The 16,487-nt window shown below is 28.7% G+C and overlaps 1 protein-coding gene and 1 pseudogene across 1 annotated transcript; both read left to right on the top strand.

Moving 5' to 3' along the window:
- The first annotated feature begins 3,842 nt into the window (after nucleotides 1-3,842).
- Nucleotides 3,843-6,432, top strand: LOC137839089 (F-box/FBD/LRR-repeat protein At1g13570). The gene is made up of 3 exons (XM_090300505.1): nucleotides 3,843-4,895; nucleotides 5,262-5,411; nucleotides 5,560-6,432. Exons 1-3 carry the CDS (start codon nucleotides 3,876-3,878, stop codon nucleotides 5,878-5,880), a joined length of 1,491 nt encoding a protein of 496 aa, XP_090156631.1. The 5' UTR covers nucleotides 3,843-3,875; the 3' UTR covers nucleotides 5,881-6,432.
- Nucleotides 6,433-16,037: 9,605 nt separating this feature from the next.
- LOC137808865 (small nucleolar RNA R71) lies at nucleotides 16,038-16,143 on the top strand (annotated as a pseudogene).
- Nucleotides 16,144-16,487: the final 344 nt, after the last annotated feature.

The raw sequence follows: 16,487 nt of genomic DNA, 5'->3' as shown, positions 1-16,487 counted from the left end.
ATTTCATCAAATGTACACACTCATAATATGCAAATAACTCACATCTTGAAAATGTTGTAGAGAAAGTTGTAAGAATTCTTAACTGAAATTCTGGGTACGCATTCTAAATTAGATAGGTCTTACTATAACTAGAAATTTTGGGAGAAATCCTCAACTTAGAGAAAAATAATTCTCTTGATCTTTCCTTTCTAATTTCTTAACATATATTATTCAACATAGATCCGTATAGATCGATAAATCCAATGAAATTGATCCTAACTTAAAATCGGAATTAAATTACTTAAACCAAATAGAAATGAATTTAGCTTGTCCAGTGTGTTTCAATTTTATTTTTTGATTCTGAAAATCTGTTTTTATTTTAAAATAAATTATTTTCAAAAAGAAAATATTGAGTAGTAAAATTTCTCAAAATTAACCTAACTTAACTTCATTTGATTGGTTTGGACAATAATTTTTCCTTCACTCTCTCCCCGGCCGTGGCCTGCCCCTATACATATTTGATTATTAGATTATTCTAGTTTTGTAAAATCTTTTTCATTTTTTCGTCAACTAGAAAAAGTAATACAAAATAAATTTGTTATTTTATAACTAAAAGTTGTAATATTATAATTTTAATTAATTAAAATTTTATTTCTTAATGTTACATCATTATAAATTAAAAGAAAATGTATTTGATGAAGTTGAACTTATCATAATAGAGAAGGCCAGTAATTAATTATCGACTATGACCAGTGAAAAGAAAGTTCAGAAAAGAATAGGCCCGCCGAAACATACTTATTACTGTAACAAAATATTCTAAACTCTTCTTCTATAATATCATTTCATTGAATATACATTAATTATTTTCTGTTTAAAACGTTGAGATATGAAAAAAAGTATTAGCATAGGTTATTTCTATTTACTGTTAGTATAAATAATTTCATATTATCAATCAATAAAAAATATAATTAATATGATTTTTTAAATAATTATTAGTAAAAGGAATTATATATATATATATATAAATAAATAAATAACGAAACACTTGGTTGCTAAGCACCGAAGTTCGGACACTCCTCTTAAATGGCGTGTCGGTCGTATGACACTTGTAGAACACGTATATGTGAAATGTCCAATTCAAAAAGTATTTGTTAGATTTATGACAATTCTAATACAGTTCTAACACAATTTTAAAAAGAAAAAATTATTAATTTTTTAAAAATTTAAACTTTATATTATGATTATAAAAATAAGAAACAAATCCTTGTGAACCTTTCATGAAAAACATCTTTTTGCTCTAAAAAATTATCTGAAACATATTTGTGCACATAAATCTTTATTGTCAATTTATATAATTCATAATTATATATAATATATATATAGATCCGTGTTCTTGTGTCCTACATTTTAGAGATTTTAAGTATTTTTGTATCCGTGTCGTATTAGTATCCGTGCTACATAGTTGCCAAGTTAATTTACAAATTTAGGAAGACAAGAAATTTTTAAAAATAGTGAAGGATATTCTTATCTCACCTATAATAAAAAAAGGTGTATTCTGAACCAGAATTAACAAAGACAATTCTAATTAGTTCCACAACTTCAATGGTCTTTGTCTAAATTCTATTGTATATTGACAAATTTATAAATTGAAAATTCATAAGGATGAAGAATGAATCTCCAGCGTCTTTAACAGAGAATCTTTGTATTAACTTTGTATAAAAAAAAGTAATATTTAATTTTTTAAATCGTGTATGTACATATTTGTCCTGTTTATATCTCAATATTTCTTCTGGTTCTTGTACGTGTTTCCGTTCTAACACATTTAATTTTAAAAAATTATACTAATTTGATTTTTTTTTTCACAATTAGTTGACTTATTCAATTATTATTTGATATTCTTATTTTATATTTATATAGTTATAATTTATTTTTAAATATTTTAGTATTATTTTTAGATATTTGATATCAAAGAAAAAAATTATATTATTTTGACATTAAATATTTGATAATTTTTTTAATTTTAATTTTTTATTAAAAATTAAGTGTTTTTTTTTATCAATAAATAATAAATAATAAATGAATTAAAAGGTATCCTGAAAAGTATTGGGAATAGAGATGATGATTTTGAAGATATGTATGAGATAACCAAAGTCATACACACCGGTGATCCCATTAATAAGGTAATAAAAGAAAAAATTGTTTATACCCTCAATACATACACTATTTCCTCATATTAAACTTATCAGTCACTTCTCATCAACTTTATTACTCCTCACATAAACACGGAAACACATGTGTAACGTGAATGTGTATAATTTTTTTATTTAATTTTTATGATGATAGAAATTTAATATACATATAAAATAATTTTGAATGAATCAAATTAAAAAGAAAAAATAGAGTGTAAAGAGTGATTGAAAATATAGGTTATTTTATTTTATAGGTGAGATTTTGAGTGAAAATGTGTGAGTGTATGCTCTTTCTTTCTTTATGTTGTTGTCTTAAAATAAAAAATTAAGAGAAGATTGTGAAGTCATATAAAAACTGTACATTAATATTAATTTAAAAAATTAAAAAATAATTTATTTTTTAAATAATTTATATGAAATGACAAAATATTCAATTATATTAATAAAATGAGATATATTAAATAAAATTAGAATCAGAAAAGAATTATACACAAAAATCTATTATAATAGAAAATTCCCGTTATATATAAAAAGTTGAGATATCGATTATGTTTGATGGCAAAATACATGGGGTAACAAGATGAAAAGTAATTTAAAAAAAACAATGATATATGGACAACCCTAATTTTTTATACAACCACCTTACAACTCTCAATACTATTATTTTAATATTTTTTTATATCAATTAATTATAAATTTACCCTTTACTATATATATTTATTTCTAAACCTATCCCATCAAATGTTGTATACAACTACAAGAGTTGTCAACCTATCATTTTCCTTTAAAAAATATGTATTTTCATATTTTCTTTATCAAGCGTAACAAAGTCTTTATATTTTCATTCTAATAAAATCGATACTTAAACTTAAATAAAATGTAAATTTTATCTCAAAATTTTGAAAAACATAATAAATTACAAAAAAACTAAATTTACATTTTAAAATTAAGGCCGAAATCCATCGTCACCAAGATCTTCACCATGTTTACCAATATAAAAACTAAAAACAATAAATATATATATATATATATATATATATATATATATATATATATATAATTCGTGTTTCATCCTTATCGGGTTGGTTTGACTGCTAAATTGGAAAGTGGTCATGGTCCTTTCACCATCATGTTTCGATTAGTTCGAGTCTGAAAGAAACAGAAGAAGGAACAAAGAACATTCACTTATTTATGATTTGAATACTCTTTATGTCAGGGAAAAAAGAAGATGAAAATTAAGGTGACAAATAATGCAGAGCGAAGTTAATGACTTGGTCACTTTTGTTTTGTTTTGTTTTCTCCAATAATTGTAAACTCTACACAAATATTAGCAAGTCCGTCTATAAGCTAGTTTTTGGTTATTGCACTATGCATTTCAAAAATATTTTAGAAGCATCTAAAAAAATCTTATTTTTATGATTGAGGATAGAATCTCCTGTACATAGATAATGCCAATGATGATTCATATCTTAATTTACAGAAAGTATATAGATGCCGGCAATAAGGGGGATAATACCTATTAAACTGTTTTGATTTGAATCATGTAGCAAGATAAGTATGTATTCATTAGGTTGATTGGAATTTGAATGAAGACAAAGATGCACTTGGTTTTCACCGTACTCCTACTATTAATACGGCTTTGTCGTAGTTATTCTCTCCTTTTGCCAAGCTCACTACTTTCTCTAGTCTAGAGAAAGAGCACAAAATATGAAGAATCAAAAACGGAAGAAACGAAGGGTAGTTATTTGGTGTAAGAAAGATGATTATATCAGCAAGCTTCCCGATAGCATTTTGTGCAACATTTTGACATCCCTTAAAGTCAGCGAGGGTGTCAGGACCAGTACTCTCTCATCCAAATGGAAGCACATTTATGCCAATCCAACAAACCTTATTTTGGATGGAGCAAACATGTTAAAGAGAGATCACTTAGCTAGCAATGCTTGGCAGTACCAAAGCGAGGAGCTAAGGTTCGAATTCCAAAGGAACAGAACTTTAGCCTTCGTTAGTAATGTCAAAGAGTACTTGTCAAATGTTGAACAGGTCCAAAAGATTTACAAGTTAAGTGTTTACTTCACATTTGGCAACAACACCTATGGCTCAACTGATCTTGATGAGTGGATTCGTTTTGCCATCAAGAAAAATGTGGAAGAGATTGATCTTTGCTTGTTGGAAGAAGAGAATCAACCCACCAATGATGCCTCCCTCCATGTCTTTCCTTGTGATATTGTTGGCAACGAGGGTGCCAGTGGCAAAAAGTCATTTCTCAAGTGTCTGCGCTTGGCACATTGTGTTCTTGCCCCCCACATGTCATATAACCATGGTTTTAGCACACTCACAACAATGGAACTCTTCCAAGTGGATCTGAAATCTGAGGTGCACCTCCAGATTTTGTTGTCTAGCTGCAGCAATCTTCAATGGCTGGGGTTCTCTGAATGTTACAACATGGAAAACCTTAGAATAGAGAACCCGTTTTGCCAGAAATTAAAGTACCTGAACGTGAGTCTTTGCCAACAATTAAAGAAACTTGTGCTCCACACCACCAGTTTGGAGACCTTGGAATACAAGGGAAGGGAAGTTGAATTTGTGTTTGATGCGCCGAGACTTGATGCTTTCTACAGTCTTGTCAGTGATTCTACTGCTTGTCATAAGGAGCTTTGGCCAATCCTCAGACTTCCAACTGATCTACCCCATTTGAAAACTTTGATCATGCAGTGCAGTTGTTTCATGGTATGTGGTTTTCAGCAACTTTCTTGATTTTTTCAGATCAATTTATCTTATCTTTTTATACATTTCTGCAGCTGTTTCCATTTTTTCTTCTTTCCTTTCCAAGAATGATATTTTAACACACCTTTATTTTTACATTATTCTTAAACTCCCTTTTCTACATATGTTAATTTATATCTTCCCTTTTTTAACATAAAAGTTAAGGGGGAAGAGTGGCAATTAACCAATACTTTAGACGGAAGGACCAAGCATAAAAGGAGGGGAAAACTAGGAATATAATTTCTTACATTTTATAATATTTTTATTTATTAAAATTTATTAAGAATTATAAAATTTTATGGCTGTCTTGATGGTGTTTCTGGTTTCCAGGGTGAGGTTATGAAAATCAGATTGCCAGCATTAACATTTCCATGTCTGAGGCATCTGGAAGTTATTAAAGTGGCTACACTTCGACAGGACCTGGACTGGGTAGCCATAATTCTCAAAACATGCCCTATACTCCGAAGGCTAGAGTTGCACGTAAGTTTCTCTCTGACTTCTTAAAATCGATGACGCAACATACTTTATAAAGAACCAACTTGATTCATATCTTGAAAAAGGAAAGTGACTTGATAAAAACAAATATAGATTTAGCAGCTTTTGGTGATAAGTTATGTTTTTGTTGCAGTTAAGGACTTATTTCTGTATTGATGATGAGGTAAGCGAAAGTGGTTGGCCTCCCAGATTCTCACATGAACATCTCAAAGAAGTGGTAATAACTGGCATTAGAGGACACTCAAGTGAAATTGAAATTGCAATTTATCTCATGAGGAATGCAACTGCGCTTGAGAAGATGACAATAGACCCAAGTGCAAAAGTTTACCTTGGCAAGGGTAAATGGGATCACGAAGATGTTTTGGGGAATTGGAGCAAGGAGGGGAGGGAGAAGGTTCACAAACTTCTAAATCAAGAAGCTAATTCCTCAGCAGTGGAATTGTTGATAAAGTAAACAAAAAGGGATGCAAGAATCTTGTTATGTGCAAAGCCTCATCAGCATTTGACTTACATATTATGGAATCGGAGAAGGAAGAATGTGGAGAGAAAGTAATAAAGGCATTATAACAAGGAACACAGATAATAATAATAATAATAATAATAATAATAATAATAATAATAATAATGTAAACTTGCAATCTATAGTTAACTAGTATGCACTATCCAATATATATCAACGGTAAAGTGTAAAGTGACAATGCTGGACCTGGAGTTCAGTTGAAGATGAGAGTTTTCCCAAACACTTCAATGAAATGAAATACTGTTCCTTGTTGGTTTTCAATGTACGTACAAATAGCCTTGTTGATTATTGTTATTCAGTAATGAAATGAATTTGATTGATAGCTGGTATTTTGTATTAGTTGCACCCAAAAGTTCCCCCAAACACTTCACTTAGTTGATAAGAACTATTCAATCTAAAGGGTAACAATGAATAGAACTATAGCCCCAAGTGTGAAGTGCTCAGAGGAACTCCAGGAGACAACCAACATTTTATCCCTGTCATGTTTGAATGCTATGCAAAGCACACAAGGGTTCTATTTATAGTGCAGAAATATGATCAGTGGAAACAGCTAAAAAGTAGGGAATTTATGTGGACATTGAAACATGTAGCTAAAGTATTGTGTCTAGTACTGAACCTGGTCAGGATGTTTGCTAAGATCCTGATTGCTCTGAATGACAAAAATGGGTGTGTTGCTGCTAAAGTGATTCTAAGTTCTAGCCTTCAAAAGCTAACAGAAGAAAATCAGTTCTCAATTGCTCAGTGGTTTTCATAACTCACATCAAATCACGAGTAGCTATAGCTAAAAAAAAACTACTGTAATGTAACAAATATTCTTCCTTTATATGAACATATTCCAGCTTATACTTGGGAGAACAGTTAATCAGAAGTTTAGTATTTTTCAGTGCATGAATTGATGATAATGTGATAATTTGGTGTAAAAGGGCATTTTACTACTATTGCATTTAAGTATGCCAAGAAGTTGAACAAGAAAAAAAATGTTTTGTACCACTTTTGTAGGAAAAAAAAGACATAATTTTTAAAAAAAATTAAAAATGGTCTCAATCTTTTTTAGAAACAATTTAATGTGGTCCAGTTAAATTGTCTTCATGTTAACATATTAACCTTAGCATTTTGAAACAACACTTTTAAATGATGTGTGTTGTTACTATATTGAACCGTTTTTAAAAAACTTGGGACCATATCACCCTAAATTTTTTAAGAAAGGAGCAAATTAAACTTTCTAAAAAAATTGGAATTATATTCAAATTTCTAAAAAAAGTTGGTATATTTTTTTTTAAAAAATATGGAAACTAAATTGAATAAAATCATAAAATAGTGGAAAAAAGGGTAATTATGTTAAAAAAATTATGTATGTGAATTTGTTTTTCACAATCTAGAAACCTTGTCACAATTGTATTTGAATCATCTAACTAAAAAAAAGTTGATTTTACGTATACATACAATTGGAATAATGAACTTAATGGATAGAAATTACATATTATTTTGACATAAAAAAAATATTAAATTAGTTTTCAAATATTAGTGTGGACGGAATTTTGGCTAAACCAACTTTAATGTGATGTAATTTTTTTAAAAAAATTTAGGTTTAATTACCTTTTTTGTCCTAACATTAAAGGTTAATAGTTAGTTTTCTTTGGTGGTTTTCTAAAAAATTAATTTTGTTTTAAGTTTTAAAAAAAAATATGTAATATGTTTTCTTACGTTAAATAGACATGAACAAAGTTAAGGGGTGATTATGTGGCATACAAAGTTATGTACACGTGGATTCCACATACAATCCATTAATCTCATCAAATTTAATAATAATTATAATAATTTGGTTTAGATTTATCGTTGGCTTACCGCAATGGTCACTTTACAAAAGTCATTACCTTCTCTTTTCACATTTTTTATCCTCATTATTGAACCCTTAAATCCTTCCTCAAATTCACCCTTTCATTTCCCTCTTTCTTCAATCCTCCTTCTTGGTTTCTGGTCGCAATTTGAAGTTGCAATCTCCATAAACCTCTCTTTTCAGTGGCAAGACCATCATTGAGAGGTTGCTGAAAGAGCTTCTAGGAATATTGAGGATATTGCAAAAGATTAGGAATTTGATTTTAGGGGTATGATAGACATTGGGAATTAGATTTTGGGGGTATTGTAGAACATTCAACAAAAGGAAAGATTAAAAAAGATAGATCATAGCAAAGTTGTGAACATTGATACTTCAATAATATAATATTGAATACCTGATATCATATCCTTCATCATTGTGTAATGTTCACCATCTTATTCTAGTTAGACGCTGAATATGATAACTTTTGCTTTGATTATATTTTGCACGTCTTTGAGCGTGTGAAATAATTTAAATTGTTTCCTTTCTAATCTATTAATGTGAACATTTACCCACTTGATGCTTTGTGACTTGATTCTTCAATCATCTTTGTCACATTGGATTCTCATTAATGCAGAAGATGCTTGATAAAAAAAACTTTAGCTTTGTTGATATTTGCGTGTATTAGCAGTTTAGATTTCTTTCTATACTTGTGATTGTGCGAACATTGATAGATATACTCGCAATAATTGAACTATGTTCTTCACTTCTTCATCACATATTCGTTCTTTGAATTGTTTCCTAAACAAATTGAATAAGAATGTTGTAGTGAATCTTCAAATGTATCCTCTGTATCAGACGCTAAAGTGGGAATATTTTGCAACAAATTTTGAATGTCTCTTTGTCATATGATTTTGTTTTGGAAATCAATTTGTTGTACACTTTTTCTCTAGACAATGACTGAATGAACCTTTGATGCTTGATTTGCACAATTTACGCTCATCGGGCTTATTGTTTCCTTCAGCCAAATGCTAAGTATGAAAACTCTAATATATTCCTCGTGTGCGTCTTGATGTTCCTAAAAAACATTTAGAAACCCTTTGTGATTATTAGTGATCATCAATATATTCAATAGAGCAATTATATCACTTTATAAAATCTCTTAATATTCTTTGAATTATCAAGCAATTTTATTATCAAATTTAGTTCAAAGATACATTCAAAGTTTATATTATGATGAAATCTTTTCAACAGAAATAGGATTTCCCTTTAATATATATTTCACAAAACATGTCTCGAAAAATTTTTCATACACAGTTTTGAATATCTAATAAACACAATTGTATTTGGGAATATTGTATAATCATTTCAGAGAATGCTTTCAAGCATTGGACAATTAAGTCATATGATATTTTATTTTTCTCATTAGAAAACTTTTTATATCTTAATTCCAAACACTTCATTTTTATGTAAGATGATTTATATGATTCAGTTTAATCAAAACGAGTTTAGCAATCATTTGATAATCATTTAAGCATGTCTAAAATGAAAGGATTAAGTTTGGAAACTTTCTTGCCACTTGATCGTCTAGTGCGTTCCATCATCATCCATGTTATAATGATCATCGCCATCCATGTTCCACCTTTGATATGCTTTGTCCAGCGAGTGTATTTGATATTGTCTTATGCTTTATTGATGCTCTCATAATCTTTCAAGTGTACCGCTTGGTTCATTGAGTTATCTCTTTTGTTGAGACCTTTGGTACTACTTTTCATCGTATGATCTATTATTTCCAGCTTAGTATTGTACTTGATCTTGTCATCGTTTGTTACTTTGTGTAACATCATATTTATTCTTCCTTGAACAATACCTGATATGCATTCACTGTATAGTTTGGGGCATGCATTCATTGCATCGTTTGTCACATGTATATGTATTGTTTGATGTATAGTTAATAGTTTTGTATATGAGTGAGCATGGTTATACATCACTATACATCTTATAGTATTTGTTATCATCAAAATACTTTTATAGAGTAATCATCCAATTGTATCATAAGTTATTAAACTCCAATTTTCCAAGTCGTCTATTGATGTTTAACTTTTTATTTAAGATATTGTGGATTTATACATTAACTAATATATATTGTATATTATATCGTGTATTATCATGCAAATGAAACTTGTAAGAATCTTACACCCTATCAAAAACACATAACCACATGGAGAATCCTTGATATCATTTCTAGATCATGACACCTTATAGATCGAAGAAAAAATGATAACAATTCATAATGTCCTACTAACATAAAGGGATCATAATCGTTCCTATCATAATAAATAAGTCTATAAGTAAAAAAATAATAATTTTAAATGTGTGTGTGAGTGTGCATATGTATTTATGTGTGTGTATATGTGTTAGTGTGTGTTTTTAAGAAAGTTCAAAAGGAGATGAATTGAAATATCATTGTTAAATTGAGATCTTTATTAAATCTGTTAATTTCATAACGTGGTTACATTTAGTATCATGCACTTTTCAAAATAAAATAATATCCAAAATTTATGTCCAACTACTTAATCACACCAACTAATCTCACACTAAAATTTCATAGATTTTACAATCACGCACTCAAAACAGTGAAAATAAATAACTTAAGAAACTAAATCTTGAATCCTACAAGATTGGACTATACCTACTAACACACTATTACTGAACTATTCCTGAAAACCCTATCCAAAGACTAAAAACAATTTTAAAAAATAAAAACAATGTCACTTAAAACAATACAACTGAAATAAATAGGTGAACCTCTTATGTTTTCTTTCAATAACTTTATTAATCTCAAATTTATACAAAGAAAGCTAAAGAATAATTTTCAACTCAATTTTGGACTATCTATTTTGAACTCTCTTAATAGTAGAAATGATTTAAAAAATACTAGTTTTGATTTCGTATCTAATGGTTTAAAAATGAGAGAATAATATATATTTTAATGTGTTTGTTTTGATAAATTAAAATTGTGTTTTAATTTTTTAATTTTATATAAAATTAATCGATTAATTTAATGTTTTCAATTTAACATATTAAAATATAAGATTCCGAAGCATGTACTAAACTTAAGTGATTTTAATATATTAAAAGCTCATTTTAGTATATTAAAACAAAGAGATGCACCTACTTATGGTTTTAAATTATTGTAATCAATTGAAATATTTCTTATAATTATTCCATAAACAAGAATATTTTAAGAGATTAAAAATATCTTTTAATAAATTAAATAACTGATTATCACTGAGACAAAACCTAATTCATTTAAAAACAACCTTTCTAATTACAATTTTAGGATCAATGAAAGAAAAAACTTACAACAATTCTTAATCAACAGTACACAATCTAAAACACTTCTAAATTTTCATGATCATTATCAATATTCAAATTCTTCAAAAAATAATATTAGATTCATCAATTTCTTCAAAAAATAGATTAGATTCATAAAATTCTTCAAAAAAATATATAAAATTATAAGAACTAGAAATTATTTAAACCAAAACCGTATATAATACTATACTAACCTTTATCCTTTTTTTTTAAAGTTGCCTACGTGGTTTTGTTCAATCTAGCGAAAAGTGTTAAAAAAGCATCAAAGAGGCAATCTATGAATTGAGTGTTGATTTCACGCATTTTGATGTACTAGATAGATTCCGTTTACCACTTGTGAGAGTATGCATTGAGTAATGAATCACTCAGACAAAAACGCAGAATAGCATGTGGCCACTCGATATCGGTTCTTCCCATGCAATATTCTTGTCAGATTCTTCCACTCTCTAAACACCAATCTTGCGTCCAGGTTCACTTCCTTCCACCTTTCAAATTGCACCCTACTGCAAAACCATTGTAAAAATACTGCTCTAACATATCAATTTCAACCTCTATTTTATAATTTTATAATTTTTAAAATTATTTTCTAATCTGAATTTCAAAATTTGGAATTTAAAAACCAAAATTTTGTTCTGAAAAAAATCCAAAATAAAAAATACATTCCAAAAAAAAATCTAAAACACAAAATCTGAAAATATATTCTAAAAAAAATTTCTAAGATTTAAAGATGTGTTATATCACCAAAAGAAAATCATGTAATAGAAACCAATTTTTAGAGACTTAGTTGCAATAGTAACTAAATTAGAGATCATAAGAACTAAAACAAATTTTGGTTTCTAAATTAGTTTATATTATTGTTAAATAGTTTCCAAATTGGTATCTAATTAGCAACCAATGTTTTTGCTACCAATTTTTAACTACCAATTATTTAGTTTCTAAATTTGGCAGCAAAAATATTGATTGCTAATTAGATACCAATTTAGAAACTATTTAATAATAGAAATTAATATAAAAACATTTTTTTAGTTTTTAAAATGGTGTCTAATTTAGTTATTATTGTAACTAATTATTTTGGTATCTAAAAATTGGTTTCTATTTCGTAATTTTATTGTAGTGTAGAAATCTAAATCCAACAAGTATTTCAAAAAAAAAATTATAACACAAAATTTAAAAATATATTTAAAAAAAATCTAAAATTCAAAAACATATTCCAAAAAAAGTTTAAAAACTATTTTTTATTTACATCCTCCTTTATTTAAAGTCATTTTTGTTACTTTATAAATTATTTTTATTGATAAATTGAGTACAAATTTAAATTGATATGATTGAGAAGATTTTGCCTTAGTTTAATTAGCCACATAAAACAAATAACACCTCAGGTTTCACCTAGTGTTCCTCCACTTCAACACAGAGGAGGTTTGAAACTACATGTCCACTTCCAAGTATTTCATAGTATAACTTCCAATACTCCATCTTTCTTCATTTCTCATAGATTATTCCAAAAAAAAATTGTTAAATAAAAATTAACTTTAAAAATAAAAATTAATTAATTATTATATTAATTTAATTAAGTATTATTTTATAAATTAAAAATTATTGATATATTAAGTAATTTTTATTATTAATAAAAGTTTTAGAATTTTAAAAAATAGATAGTTTGTTAGATATCAATTTAAAGTTTAATTTATAATATTTTATTAATAATAAAAAAGTTATTATATTACTCTGTTTATGCACTCACAAGAATGGAACTCAAGTAGATTTGAAATCTGTGGTGCACATTTAGGTTTTGTTGTGAAGGTGCAACAGCCTTATAACAGAGCATCCTAGTTCAAAAAGTTTAAGCACCTGAAACGTGAATCGTTGCCATCATTATAGAGAATTTTTATTAAATTTTTAGTAATTAGAAGAACACAAAAAATATTATATTTTTTATTGTTTTTATCATTACTTTCATACCTAAGTAATTTTATGTTAAAATGATATTTTGTAGTTTGTTTTTTTATAACATCAGCCCTGACACATTTTATACACTACCTATTCTTTTCAAGATTTTCTCTATTAATTTTGTGTTTTTCTCATTTTTTTTGACAAAGTTGAGTATATGAAAACAAAAATTATTCACTTAAATTATATATTTTGCATGAAAACTTAAGTTATAATGTGTTTAACTTGATTTATATCTTAACCTCTTCTTATCTTTATCTTTGTGTGTATTATCTGATATTGAAAGATAAATATCTTATAACTTTCATTACTTTAGTTATGCTATTGATGCATTCACTCCTCCTCTATAGCATGATTGGTCCTATTTTGGCTTCGTTGACTCTTCCTCAATACGAAACACTTGTAGTAGTTCACTTCTAGTACAATTTATATTAGTACTTTATTAATTTGTAAAATTAATATGTTTTCTTTTATCTGTTTGTCATATTTCTTAACATTGAATCTTTGAGTTTAGAGCAATTTAGGAATGGAAATGACAACATTCTTGATTGGAAATGTTTGAATCAAAATGGCAATGAGAATGGCTATGGAGATGATAGATTTATACATATAATACTTACCTTGATAATGGAAATAAAAGTTTTGGAAGAGAAGTTTTAAATCTGGAGAGCAAAACAAATGAGAATATAGGGCGCAAGGATTTTGAATGGAATTTTAAGATGCTAAAGTTTTTAGTTTTATTTTATTTTTTATTTTTTTTAGAAAAATCCCACCATTAGCAAAGTAACTTCTTCTATGCTAGGCTAGGTCTTTTTAGTTCAGGCTAAATTTTGACCGAGATCATCATATTTTTCTAGCTCAAGTTAGGTCATTTTAGCTCATGTTAGAATTTGGCCGAGAGCAACAAATTTTTCTAGCTTAAGCTAGGTCATTTTAGCTTAGGCTAAAATTGCAGAACAAAATTTCTTTATTTTTCTGCATATTTAGCTTAGGCTATAAGAACTTAGCTTAAGCTAAAATTACCATGCAATGAAATTTTCTTGAAAAATTTCATTTTATCTTTGTCAATAGTTTCAAACCTTTTTAAGTTTTCTTTCATCCATTCATTTCACTTAACATTTCAAACCTACATGACCATTTCAAAAATCAAATTGGTTTTAAAGACATTAAATATTAAAACATACTACTAAATCAAAAGAAAAATTAAAGACACACTTCAAATAGGTTGCCTCCCAAGCGCTCGTTTAACGTCATATAGCTTGACGCCTAATTAACGTCATTAAAGGATCAACAACAATCATATCCATTCTAAGACACTCTTTCTGATCATTTGAATATTTCATTGCTTCAAAAATATTAAAGCTTACTTCTTCATCTTGTACACAAACCTTCAATCTTCTCTTGTCTACATCAATTATAACTTTGACAGTTTTCTTGAATGGCCTTCCCAATATTAATGGTACTTCAGCATCTTCTTCAATATCCATAACAACAAAATCTACTGGAAATAGAAATTTATCTACCTTTACCAACAGATCTTCAACTATTCCATGTGAATATTTGATTGATCTATAAGCCAACTACAAAGTCATTCTTGTTGGTCTCACTTCTACATCTCCAAGTTTCTTCAGCATTGATAAAGGCATCAAATTAATACTAGCTCCAAGATCTACTGATGTCTTTCCGGCAGTGAGATTTCCTAGGGTAACTGACAAAGAGAAACTCTCAGGATCTCTATATTTCTATGGTAATGATTTTTTTAATTATAGCACTGCATCCATCTTCCAATTCAACTATTTCCTGGTCATTGACCTTTATTTTCTTTGTCAATAATTCCTTCATGAATTTAGCATATGTAGGCATCTACTCTAAAGCTTTAGTAAACGGAATATTAGTTTGCAATCATTTGAGAATATTCATAAGTCTTGCAAATTGTCTTTCCTTGTCTTTTCTTTGTAAGAGCATGTAGATAAGGTACATATTTTATAGGAACACTCCTCTCTTGTTTTTCACTTTTTTTTTCTATTTTCTCTCCAACATCTACAACATCTTCCTTATTCCTTCTTTTTCCTTCCTCACACTCAATTTGTTCTTTTTCAATCTCTCTCTTTTTTAAAATCTCCTCCTTAACAACTAAATTATATCCAATTCCTTTTCCTATAACTCTCTCACTTCAGGTAGTGATAAACTTCCAATGCTCATTGGGATTGGTTTGTGTATTGGTTGAAAATTGACTTCCTTGATTACCAGCTAACAGTTTAGCCGATTGTCCCACCTGTGTCTCTAAATTCCTTATTGATCGTTCAGTATTTTCTGATTGGATAGAGAGACTTACATGAACTTCTCAAAAGTATCCTCCAATTTGAATGTTCTCTCATGAATGGAAGGATAATGTGGTTGTTGTTGTTAAGGAGCTTGCCTGTCAGATGATCCAGCTTCTTGCTTCCACCCAAAACCTTGATTTGGATTATTCCTCCACCCTTGAGCCATGTTATTTGGATAGTTAGATGAAAATTCACCTTGCCTTCCTTGATTATTCATATACTGAACCTTTTCCTCAAATGGATTTTGATAAGAGCATTGTCCATTAAGATGATCTCCCCCACAAAAATAACACTTCAAATCTTGATTCTGAATTGAAGAAGAATTTACTGCATGTAACTGTTGAGGCAGTTTTGACATTTTCTTGGTTAATGTCTCGCTTTGCTGAGTTAAAATTTTATTTTGTGCTAAAATTTCATCTGAAGTACTAAGATCCAGCATCCCTTTCTTTTGCATTGTATGTCTATTGTGTTAAGCTTGGTAATCTGTTGAGGCTAAGGCATCAATGATTCTTGTAGCTTGCTTTGCATCAACAGTCATCATTGTACCTACTACTGCAGCATCCAATATCATTTTAGTATCAGGCCTCAAACCATTGTGGAATATGTTCAACTGAGCAATATCTTCAAAGCTATGATTAGGACACCTTCTTAACATCACTTTAAAACGTTCCCAAGCTTCACAGAAAGGTTCATCTTGCCCTTGCCTGAATGTGGAGATATCAGACTTAGCCTTGATATATCGAGAGAGTATAAAGAATCTATGTAGGAATTTCTCTTCTACATCATTCCAGCCAGTTAAACTTTGGTTTGGATGTGACTTTAACCAATCTTTTGCCTTGCCTGCAAGTGAGAAAGGAAATAGACGTGGATAAACAGATTCAATATCATTTTCCTCAAAGCTCATAGTCCCAACCAACTCATAGAATAGGGATAGATGAGTATAAGGGTCTTCATGATCCATTCTAGTGAATTGATGGGTGCTGATTAAACAAAGAAAAGATGACTTCACTTCTAATGATTTGGTTGCAGGTGGTATGGTTATGCTGGAGAAATGCCTTGGTCCTTATTGCATGGCA

This window comes from Phaseolus vulgaris, chromosome 3 (genome assembly GCF_051622355.1).
Source record: "Phaseolus vulgaris cultivar YP4 chromosome 3, ASM5162235v1, whole genome shotgun sequence".
NCBI lineage: Eukaryota > Viridiplantae > Streptophyta > Magnoliopsida > Fabales > Fabaceae > Phaseolus > Phaseolus vulgaris.
Note: the sequence above shows the minus strand (reverse complement) of the source record. Positions and strands in the feature narration are given on the sequence as shown.